The 12,126-nt window shown below is 46.3% G+C and overlaps 1 protein-coding gene across 2 annotated transcripts in view; it reads right to left on the minus strand.

Annotated features, from left to right (window-relative positions):
* SNX1 (sorting nexin 1) overlaps positions 1-12,097 on the minus strand; it is a 38,192-nt gene extending 26,095 nt beyond the window's left edge. The window contains exon 1 of one of the 2 annotated variants that reach the window (XM_058665694.1): positions 12,006-12,097. In XM_058665694.1, the coding sequence (XP_058521677.1) occupies positions 12,006-12,020 (15 nt within the window). In that variant the 5' untranslated portion in view covers positions 12,021-12,097. Of the gene's footprint in view, positions 1-9,672; positions 9,981-12,005 lie in introns of those variants that run through there. The other variant, XM_004577996.3, reaches the window with a different exon arrangement.
* Positions 12,098-12,126: the final 29 nt, after the last annotated feature.

The raw sequence follows: 12,126 nt of genomic DNA on the forward strand, positions 1-12,126 counted from the left end.
TGTCTCTGTCTCTCCTGCCCTCTCAGACTCTTTAATTAATAAACAAATCCTTTTTAAGATTTATTAATGTTGGGTCCGGCATGATAGCCTAGTGGCTAAAGTTCACACCATGCATGCTGGGATCCCATATGGAGGCCGGTACTAATCCCAGCAGCCCCACTTCCCATCCAGCTCCCTGCTTGTGGCCTGGGAAAGCAGTGGAGGATGGCCCAAAGCCTTGGGAACCTGCACCTGTGTGGGAGACATGGAGGAGGCTCCCGGCTTCGGCTTTGGACTGGTGCAGCTCCGGCCATTGCAGCCACTTGGGGAATCACAGGATGGGAGATCTTCCTCTCTGTCTCTCCTCCTCTCTAAATATCTGACTTTGCAATAAAAATAAATCTTTAAAAATTATTTTTAAAATTGTTTAATTTTTTTTAATTTATTAAAAAATTTTTAAAAGATATATTTATTTTTATTGGAAAGGTAGATTTATAGAGAGAAGAAGAGATAGAGATAGAAAAAAGAGAGAGAGAGACTTTCCATGTACTGGTTTGCTCCCCAAGTGGCCACAATGGCTGAAACTGAGCCTGTCTGAAGCCAGGAGTTTCTTTAGGGTCTCCCTCAGGTGCAGGGTCTCCCTCAGGTGCAGGGTCTCCCTCAGGTGCAGGGTCTCACGGCTTTGGGCCATCTTCGACTGCTTTCCCAGGCCACAAGCAGAGAGCTGGAAAGAAAGTGGAGCAGCCGGGACATGAACTGACGTCCATATGCGATCCCAGAAAATGCAATGTGAGGATTTAGCCACTAGGCTATTGCACCAGGCCCAATAAATAAATCTTTTTCAAATGCTAATTTAAAATGGCATTAAACTATAATCGATATTAGCTAATTTTGAACCAACAATTAAAATGTTAGCAGTAACTTATTTTAGGCGAAGGTAAAGACATGTTGATTACACTGAGTGGCAAAACCAATACTAACAATAGACCTTGCTTTTTATAATATGACTTTTATTTCATTGGAAGATTTATTGATAGATTTGAAAGGCAGAGTGACACAGGAGAGGCAAGGGAGATTTTTCATCTGTTGGTATACTCCCCAAATGTCTGCAGCAGCCATGGCCGGGCCAGCAAAAGCTGGAGCCAGGAACTCTATGCAGGTCTCCCAAATGGGTGACAGGGATCCAGGTACTTAGGGCCATCCTTTGCTGCCTTCTCAGGATTATTGGCAGGAAACTGGATTGGAAACAGAGCAGCAGAAACTCAAACCAGCACTGTTTTGCAGGTAGCAGCTTAGTTCATTGAGCCATAATGCCTGCTCCTTAATTCGTATTTTAAAAATTTCTTAGGTGTCTAAGTCACACAGCTATCAATTTGAAAGAGGCTAACTTTCTAGACATCAGATAGGACTATTTTCTGTGATGAAAAGACGATGTTCGTGATGTGGTAGACAAGACAAAAGAAGTGCTCTGCCTACTTCCCTTACTCTCTGTATAATGAATGCATTCTTTCATGTATAACGGAATCCTAGCTAGAGTATCCAATAACTGCCTGCACTTCTTGGCTGTTATCAAGCTTATGATAAGTTTGTTCAACAGCTTAAGTGCTTCTGTTTATAACAGCATACAGACAAATAGTAATTCTCAGAAACACGAAGCAAGAGAACACTTCTGTTGAGAGCAAATAGATACACCAACCTCAAACCACAAGGCTCAGTGAAGGCCCGATGAGGGATGGCTGCCACCCTGAGCTGACACAGCCATTTGGTAATAAACAGTCTTACTGGAATTCCAGTTAGCGTCCTCCCAAATGACAGCTGTGAGTCTTCTCCTGTTGCTTACATGTTTATAGCTCCATTCAGAACCTGCACATTACATTCAAGGGACCCCAAATGGTTAGGCATTGCTAGAACTCTTGACCATATTTAGAGGTCAAATTCAAAGTAAACTACGTGTAAAGGACTAGGATACTAATTTTTTGAGGCAAAATTAGTAAACTTTAGTAAGAGGCTGTGTGATCACACTAACAGTACAAGGCAAAGACAACTAGGAATAAAATCAACCACAGAAGCCACACCCAAATGAGCAAGGGTGGCCTTGCAGTCTTTCCGTCTTGACACAGAACAGTGTGCCTTTTGCAAGATCCTCTTCCAGAGCGAAATGAGCAAGGTGACATGGTGTACTAGCTTTCCATTGCTACAGCACAGATTTTCAAATTTAATGGTTTAAACAACTGCACATTCCTACAGAAGTCCGTTTTCTTGCTGGCTTTTTATCTTATTTTTTTAAAGATTTATTTATTTTTATTGCAAAGTCAGATATATAGAGAGGAGGAGAGACAGAGAGGAAGATCTTCCATCTGATGATTCACTCCCTAAGTGGCTGCAACAGCTGGAACTGAGCCAATCCAAAGCCAGGAGCCTAGAGCCTCTTCCGGGTCTCCCATGTGGATGCAGGGTCCCAAGGCTTTGGGCTGTCTTCAACTGCTTTCCCAGGCCACAAGCACGGAGCTGGGTGGGAAGTGGAACAACTGGGATACGAACTGGCACCCACATGGGCTCCCAGTGCTTGCAAGGTGAGGATTTAGGCATTGAACCATCACACTGGGCTCCAAATCCTATGAGCACTGAATGTCTATTCTAAGCCCAGATGTTTGTGTGGTACATTCATGCCATGTTTGAAACAGTGCTGGGAGAGGAGCAGCTACCTGTGGTAGACAGGATAAAGCTTTCCTCTTCTCCTCAATGGAATCCATGTCCTAATCCCAGAACCAAGTTTGCACTGGGTTCTGTGGCAAACGCTAAGACTGGATCCATGCAAACAGAGAAGTTCTGAGTTAGAGAATAGAAGGACTAATAAAAACGGGGCACTGTGCCTGCACCTGACGACCAAATGAGTTAAGCAAAAGCAAGAGCAGGGACCGTGGAGACCTCAGACTATGAGGGCATACCACGATCTACCAAAGCCCAGAAACCCAGCTACATTCTACTGAATTCTCTGGTGTTATTTCTGTTGGCTTGGGTTGCCAACCAACAGAACTTGCAAGGGCTCAGAAAACTGCAGGTGAGGCCACAGTATTACCAAGCAGATTATATTCTATGTTGGAAAAGTGAGCCCACTTCAAATTTGCTCTGAAAGCAGAATGTAGCCCCAGCTGTCCATTTGACTAAGCAAAAGAACAAGCCAGAAAAAGTTGAGCAACAGGCTTTCCTGGAGATGAGACACAAACAGCTACTTGCTCTAGCATTTACCAACTAGCCATGATTTATTTATGTCAAACGTTACTTTAGAGTGCTGAGGAGCTCCAAGGACCAAGCGAGAGAAAAAAAAAAAAACACCAAACATCCAACAACTGCCTCTGGAATTTCAACTTCTGCTCCTTCTTCCAGATTTGACCAACTGGTGTGATGTGGGCTTTAAAACTAAATATGGAGCAATATGCCCACAGAAATACTATGCTTGCTAATGGTCTGGGAAAAGCAGAGGAAGGTGACCTGGACCTGATGTCTGGCTCCTGCCACCCACATGGCAGACTCAGATGAAGCTCCATGGCCCAGTGCTGGCCATGGTGGCTATCTGGTGAATGAACTAGCAGACCGAAGATCTCTAGTCTTTCCCTCTTTCTCTGTAGCTCTATCAAAATAAACAAACTGAACCTGGCCACTTGGGAGGCTGGGTGTGGCTTCTCCCCTTATCTCCCTTCTTCCTCCAGATACAGGAAGGAAAAAGAGAATGTGGCCTTGACCCTTATCACCCTAATTAACTATGTAAAAATCATCAAAAACAAACAAATAAACAAAACACACATGGGCCTGGCAAGGTAGCCTACTGGCTAAAAGTCCTTGCCTTGCACAGGCTGGGTTCATGTCCCTGCTGCTCTGCTTCCCATCCAGCTCCCTGCCTGTGGCCCAGGAAAGCCTAGGGACTCTGCACCACATGGGACACCTGGAAGAAGCCCCTGGCTCCTGGCTTCGCATTGGCTCAGCTCCAGCCTTGGCAGCTGCTTGGGGAGTGAGCCAGCGAACAGAACATCCTCCTCTTAGTCTCTTTTCCTCTCTGTATGTCTAACTTTGCAATAAAAATAAATAAATATTTTTTAAAAAGATAAACAAAACTTTTAAAAAGTTTTTATGGCCTTGCTGTTAAAAATCAAAACAAGGCCCGGCGCCTTAGCCTAGCAGCTAAAGTTCTCGCCTTAAACGCACCAGGATCCCATATGGGTGCTGGTTCTAATCCCCGCAGCTCCACTTCCCATCCAGCTCCCTGCTCGTGGCATGGGAAAGCAATGGAGGGTGGCCCAAAGCCTTGGGACCCTGCACCTGTGTGGGAGACCTGGAAAAAGTTCCTGGATCCTGGCTTCAGATCAGTGCAGCACCGGCCGTTGCGGCTCACTTGGGGAGTGAATCATCAGATGGAAGATCTTCCTCTCTGTATATCTGATTTTGCAATAAAAATAAATAAATCTTTAAAAAAATAAAAATAAAAACATATTCAGAGTGATGATTAAATCAGATTGGCATTTCATCTCCTAAACAGTTAAAGAAATTTTATCAACAAATAATAAAAATAAAACGTATGTGTTTTTTTAAATCATAATTAAAAACAAAAAAGAAATGATTCCTTTTGCTCTGAATGTTATAATGATTAGATTCAGAAGATTTATGGCTGGATTCTGAAAAGACATGTCCTTTACATTTAAAAGCTAATACATAACTTCCAAAAATGTTTTTTTACCATGCTAATTTTCAAGCTTTATTTATTCATTTGTTAGGCAGAGTGACATAAAGAGAGGGAGAGAGAGAGAAAGCAGTATCTTCTATCTGCTGATTCAGTCACCAAATACCCAGAACTGGGCCAGGCAGAGGAGTCTAGAATTCCACTCAGGTCTTCCAAGCAGGTGGCAAAGACTCAGGTACTTGGTCCATTATTTGCTGGCTACATTAGCAGGAAGCTGGATGGAAGGCAGCGAAGCCTTGGACTTAAACCAGGGCTCCCACATGGGATGAGGGCATCCCAAACAGAGGCATAACGTGCTGTGCCATGATGCCTGCCAAGCTAATCCATCCCTTATATTTATATTAGCTCTGAAGACTATAAAATAACTGTTCTTTAGGAGCTAATTGCTATCCAAGCCTTGTGAATACCAGTAAAAGTTATATTGTTCATTAAACATATTGTTCAGTAAACATAATTAAATGATTCTTGAGTAAAGACAAGTAATTCAACTTATAATGTTTCCAGTTCTCTATTATTTCTTCTTTATCCTCTTTCATTTCCTCAATTTTTTGTAAGGTTCATTTATGTTTTTGAAAGAGTTTACAGAGCAAGAAGAGAGAGAGGAGAGAAAGAGATCATCCATTGGTTCCGCCCCTAATGGCTACCATTGGCTAGGGCTGGACCAGGCTGAAGAGAGGAGCCTCATCTGAGTCTTCCACTTGGGTGGCCAAGCACTTGGGGACATCTTCCGTTTTCCAGATCACTGGCAGGGAGCTGGACTGCAAGTGAAGCAACCAGGAAATTAGCTCTTCTATCAGCTGATTTCCTCCAGGGCTGCTATTGTGACCCAGTGAAGTATGCTGGTTGAAGTTCTCATTGCTCCACTTCTCATCAAGCTCCCTGCTAACGCACCTGAGAAATAAGCAGAGGCTAGCCCACTTGATTGGGCCTCTGCACCCATGCGGAAGACCTGGAAGAAGTTCTTGGCTGCTGGCTCCAGCCTGATCCAACCCTGGCAGTTGTGGTATTTGCGGAATGAACCAGAGGACAAAAGATTTCTCTTCCTCTCTCTCTGCCTTTCAAATAAAATTAATCTTTTTAAAAAGTGACTTCAGATTTCTTTTTTAAAATTCTTTTTGATTCTAATCTTTCCCGTTCAGTTAGCTGGTCTATCAATTCCTGAGACGTTTCTGTCACAAGCTGTTCTTTCTATGTTCAATCAGATCACACTGTTTTAGCGAAGCCATTGGGCTGAGGAAGTGAGCAGATGGGATAACAGCAGCAGCTGTTATATATCAATGTCCAAGAAATTGCACGCATACTACAAATTCGTTGTAGATTTTACATGCTTCAGCTTCCCAATTCTTCACTGTCCCTCTCATTGTCTCTGAAATGCAACAGAACACAACATGAAAATAAAAACATCATTAGGTGCCCACTTTGATGGCATTTAGCTAACCAAATCTATCATATGACAAGTTTTAATAAACTCCATTATCCACCTGTTTGGGTGATGAACTCTTCTAATCCATTATTAGGCTTTGTAGGTTTTTGATGCTTAGAGTAAATACAAAACACTCATCTGCAAGTACAGCTCAAGCCAACAAAACAGCAAGCACTCTTTAAGTGCTTTTAACATGAAAGGGATTGTCCTGGGTGCTTCACAGTGTTCTAACGGTGTCCTCCCCAAAATGATGGAGGTCGAGTTGTCCCTCAGCATCTGTGGCTCTGGATCTCCTCCTCCCAACTGTCCAACATGTCCAAGTCCCTGAGGGGTAGTATCTGTGTGTAACCTGACCACACCCTTCCGCCCAGGAAGGAATTCCGTCAGGAATCCTTCTGATAACTTATTGCAACCAAAACACCAAGTAATAGTGATTGCACTACGTTGTTTGACAAGGAACAAAGTCTTGACACATTCTGTGCCATCACAGTTTTGCCTCCATTTCATATTTCTGGTTGGTTAAATGTATAGATGCAGAACCCATGGTTCTGTTATGCACATTTCACAGTGGAGGGAACTACTTGGTTCAAGGTCAAGCTAGCAAGTATAGCCTACATTTATTTACTCTTGAGAATCAGGGCTACAATATGTTGATTCATTCCCCAAATTTTAAACTGGGACCTGGGAACTCAAGAGAAGTTAGTTTCTCACATGCGTGACTTGACGATGAGTGGAGTTTTAAGTGCTGCCTCTTAAGATTCTGCATTAATAGGAAGCTGGAGTCAGGAGCTAGCGGTGGGTTACGGAAACCAGGCACTCTGATACGATACTGCATCTTAACCAGCAGGCTACATTGGCCACTCAGATCCTAGATTTTAATCAGACTTTAAAGTCCACACCTTAACTGCTCTATTCTTTGATGATATTCCTTAAACTACAAGGTGTTCTCTCTTCTCCTTCCGGCTCCCCCTCCTTCCTCCCCTTCCCCCGCCCCTGCTCTCCTACCATCTCAGTGCAGGTCCTGCCCCACTGGAATAAATCTCCTAAGATTAAAAAAAAAAGGGGGGGGGTTGTAATCCCTTATTGTCTCTGACTTACCATGAAAGCATTTGTTTAGATACCAATACAGTTGGTATCTAATGGCTATTTAACATTGGGCACAGTTTAAATAGTGAGTAATCTCAAAGGGTCTTGACCCCCTAAAGATGATTATTAGGGTAGACAGCTCAAAGACTAGCAAACACGTGGGCCTTGTGTGATGGCTCAATGGCTAAATCCTCACCTTGCACGCACCAAGATCCCATATGGGCACTGGTTTGTGTCCTGATGCCCCACTTCCCATCCAGGTCCCTGCTTGTGGCCTGGGAAAGCAGAAGAGGATGGTTCAAAGCCTTGGGACCCTGTACCTGTATGGGAGACCCAGAGGAAGCTCCTGGCTTCGGCTCTGGCTGTTGTGGCTGCTTGGGGAGCAAACCAGTGGATGGAAGATCTTTCTCTCCTTTCTGTAAATCTACTTTTTTTTTTTTTTTTTTTTAAAGATTTTATTATTATTGGAAAGCCGGATATACAGAAAGGAGGAGAGACAGAGAGGAAGATCTTCCGTCCGATGATTCACTCCCCAAGTGAGCTACAACGGCCGGTGCGCGCCGATCCTATGCCGGGAACCAGGAACCTCTTCCGGGTCTCCCACGCGGGTGCAGGGTCCCAAAGCTTTGGGCCGTCCTCGACTGCTTTCCCAGGCCACAAGCAGGGAGCTGGATGGGAAGTGGAGCTGCCGGGATCAGAACCAGCGCCCATATGGGATCCCGGGGCTTTCAAGGCGAGAACTTTAGCCACTAGGCCACGACGCTGGGCCCTGTAAATCTACCTTTCAAATAAATAAATAAATCTTAAGGACAAAAAAGCCAACTGGCAGGTAAGTGATATTTTAGTTTCTTTAGCCATTCAGTTTTCCTGGATCAAGCATAAATAGAAGTAACTGTGCTTTCTTGGTACAATAAGATCGTGTGTTAACTGGAAATTAGGCAAGGAATTTTCACCATCTTACTACAGAGAGGCCTCACACCTCCAGAAAGTAACTAACCTGGTGGGAAAAAATCACCAGACTCCTGAACTTCTTTAGAGAACTCTTAGAATAAAACAACTCTGTGCCGTTTCATGCCCGTTTGGAAAACAAATCAAGGTCTGCCCATGTATCCAGTCACTTCCAGTGCCACAGTTTCTATTTCAGACCCTGGGTCTGAATATCTGTCATCCCAGCAGTTAGCAACAGTAGCTGTTGGGTCATGATTTATGGGAGAATCACTAAACCAACAGACTCAAGATTTATTTTCAAAGGGATGCACAAGACTAATCTAAGTGAGCCCTGAGAGTCGTTTGTCAGAACAAACATCATTTGACAGTCTGTTGTGACATTAGCACCAGCAAGCACTGCATGCGTGGGGATTATGACTGAATGACTGAATACAGTAGGGAGCAAATTCTAATGACTGTCATGGAAAATTTCAAACAAACAAAAAAAAATCAAAACCTTAATCCTTTGTTGACACAAATGAATGAAACTTTTTCAGACACATGCCACCTAAAACATTTAAAGCTACTTTACTTAGTTACATACTGGAGGAGAAGCATGACCTGAGACAGATTAATTCACAGACCCAGCACTGAAGTTGACAAGCTGGGATGAACTGTATGTACTAAATGATGTAAATCAGGGTATTCTCAATCAGTCCAAAAATCTCTCCACGGGGATTACTGCTTTCCACGGACCATGTTGAAAGATCAACTTTTTTCCCAAAGCCTCACTTCTACCAGAAACGTGGATTTCCACTTTGGGAAACACCACTTCCCTCTCGCATTTGCAGAGGTACTTGAAGGCATCCCTTCAAAGTGGAACAAAGCTTTCTGCTCTGTGGAATGAGATAGCTGGCAGCCCCCCCGCCCTTCACCCGCTGCTGGCAAAAATTCTCCTAGCAACTGGGGGAGTCCGCTCAACTCTGGCTACCTAAAGACCCGGAAATAGCCCTTGGTAATTAATTACCTCCAAGTTAGGGGCTAACCTAGATGATCTATGGGCTGGACACTACTCCCCAACCCCCACCCCTCTGCCCCGGGCCCGGCCGGCCACGCCAGCAAAACACAGGGCTGCAAACCACCCCCTCATCCAGACCCATCAAGTCAGCCCGGGCCCGCAGATCCGTGGAGGGTGGGGGGTGTTACCCCACAACAGAGCCAGAGGACGGCCTCGGCGCCTCTGCATTGTTAGGGGCCCGCGGCTGGGGAGGCCACCACACCCCCTCACGCCTCAATCTGCCGTCCGGGAGTCGGGCAGCCAGGCCCTATGACTCGGCGCTCATCCAAGACCACCCCACGTCCCATACCCCTCCAAGCCCCGAGTCCGCAGGAGGACATTGAGGAGCGGCCCACACCCGCCCGGCCTCCTACACGCCATCGCTGTCGCCTCACTCTTCCTTGGCGGGGCTCCCCTGCTCCCCGCGCCGGCTGAAGCACCCCTCTGAAAGGGATGCGAACTCACGGCCGTCGCGGCACCGGTGAAAATGTCTTCCCCCTCGGTGTCGCTGTCCCCAGCTTCGGGTTCTGACCCTCCGGCGACCCCTTCGGACTCCGATTCCAGGCCGGGGAAGGGTGGAGGGAGTCTCTCAGAGGCGCTACAGCCGCCACCGCCCGACGCCATCTTCCTCTACCCGCGGCGGAAGCCGCAACAACAACTTTATAGAGCAGATAGCGCCGCGAGCAAAGCGTTTCCAGGGGCGGGGGCTACCCGCGGAGCTCCAGGGCCGCCACAGACCCTGCGGGGCCGGCCGAGCGGGGGCGTGGGGGACGGGGCGGGTCCCCGGGGCGCTGCGGGGCGGAGCGAGCCCGGCCCCCTCGACCGCCGCCTGGAGAATCCGAGCCCCGGACCCGGGGGTGCTCAGGCGAGGCCGACCCGGGGGTGAGCAGAAGAGCAGGAATTAAGTTTCTGGGGCTCTCAGTGCTCTGTGATAGCGTTATCTAACCGACTTCTAAAGATTGCGTTTGAATAAAGCAGTCTTTGTGACTGAAAAAGACAAAAAATAAAAACCAAAAAACCTCCACCTGCCACCTGCCCAGGCCAAGCAGGCTGCCCCTATCAAGAGATCCAAGGAATTTTTGGCACTGAAATCTCTGAACAGACAGCAGGAAAGTGTCACCCTTTATTCTTTTTGTACTGCAGTTAACTCATTTGAGAACTAGATACGGAGCAGCTACTACTGTGTGCCTGGCACCTTGCACTGGAGATCTAGAAATAAAAAGGCTCTTGGCCTGCCTACTGAGGTGCTTAGAAGCCAGGCATGCAAATCAATAATTCAACACCTTAGGGTGCTGCGGGAGCACAGTGAACAAGGTCTCTTCAGTTGTGCCTAGGGAAGCCCCAAGGGCTGAGGACTGGCCGCTGGACCCCGCTGTACTAAATTGGGTTGGAAAGAAGTTAGGTTGATCACCTGCTGTACAAGTCCTGGGACAGGTCGCAGGGAAACAACCACTTTCGGGTTAGAATTTTCCCAGGGTTTAAACTAGTGACTCATTGCCGAGTCTAAAGTCGACCTTAGGGGCTGGCTTTGGGGCTCAGAAGAAGACAGCTAGGCCTGTGATGCCACCGGCATCCCCTCTGGGCACTGGTTGGAATCCTGGCTGCTCGGCCTTCCTGCTAATACACCTCAGGAAATCAGCGTAAGTTGGTCTAAATCTTTGAGTTCCTGTACCCACAAGAGACCCAGAGGAAGCTCCTGGCTTCTGGCTTGGGCCTGGCCTAATCCCAGCTATTGCAGCCATTTGGGGGCGTGAACCAGCAGATGGAAGATCTGTTTCACTCTGTCCGCTTTCTCTTAAACAGATTTTAAAAAGATTTAATATGTGTGTGTGTGTTGAAGTCTAAATCAACCAGATAAACAAGATGGGAGTTTTTTTGTTTTTTGTTTTTTGTTTTTTAATTTAGGGGAGGGCCTGGCACGATGGCCTAGTGGCTAAGGGCCTCGCCTCACAAGTACCAGCTTCCCGTATGGGCACTGGTTCTAATTCTGGCAGCTCCACTTCCCATCCAGCTCCCTGCTTGTGACCTGGGAAACCAGTGGAGGACGGCCCAAAACCTTGAGACCCTGCACTTGTGTGGGAGACCCGGAAGAGGCTCTGGGTTCCTGGCTTCAGATCAGCTTGGCTCCAGCCATTGCAGCCACTTGGGGAATCAATGGATGGAAGCTGTCCGTTTTTGTCTCTCTTCCTCTCTGTATATCTGAGTTTTCAATACAAATGATATCTTAAGAAAAAAACCTTAGGAGATAGGATACTTTTGTAAGATAATCTTGCCTTTCTTCACTAACAAAAGATTTACGTTGTGTCTACTTGCAGATTTTCCAATATTGGAGCTGGCCTCCTCAAAGGTATGTGGGCTGCTTGAGGACAGGGGTCGTGTCCCATGTTGGTGTCTACGGAATACCACGAAATACCCAACTGACACTTGAGATTTACCCAGAGGAGAGATGGATGAAGTGACACAGTGGCATCCATCACAACAGGTTAAGACCAAGGGGTTTCGGATATTCTTTTGAGGATGGCCAACTCTATTATGTTACCTTTGGGATTAGGGAAAGTTGTCTCTCTCTAAATCATCCTAGGAGGCGACGGGCAAAAATATTCAGCCCCCAGTGAGGAGTTCTGCTAGCCTGAATCCCTAGGAGAGGAGAAAACCAAGAAATCCCGCCATGTCTAACTCTTTTTACTGGCCTTCTCACACCCTCTTCAGCTGACAGAAACCTTTAGGAAGTGTCTGTAAATAGTCTCCGTGATAGAAACTTCCCCCCGTACTGGAAACCAAACTCCCGGTCACTCTACCTCTTCAGGATTCATCTTTAAATTTTTTTTTTTTTTTTTTTTCGGTCGGCTGAGTCAGATCTTGAGCGGCGTGTGAAGAGACCGTTACACGCGCCCTCTTCTCGGAGAAAACTACGAGTCC

The sequence above is a fragment of the Ochotona princeps genome, chromosome 6 (assembly GCF_030435755.1).
Source record: "Ochotona princeps isolate mOchPri1 chromosome 6, mOchPri1.hap1, whole genome shotgun sequence".
In the NCBI taxonomy this organism is placed as follows: Eukaryota; Metazoa; Chordata; class Mammalia; order Lagomorpha; family Ochotonidae; genus Ochotona; species Ochotona princeps.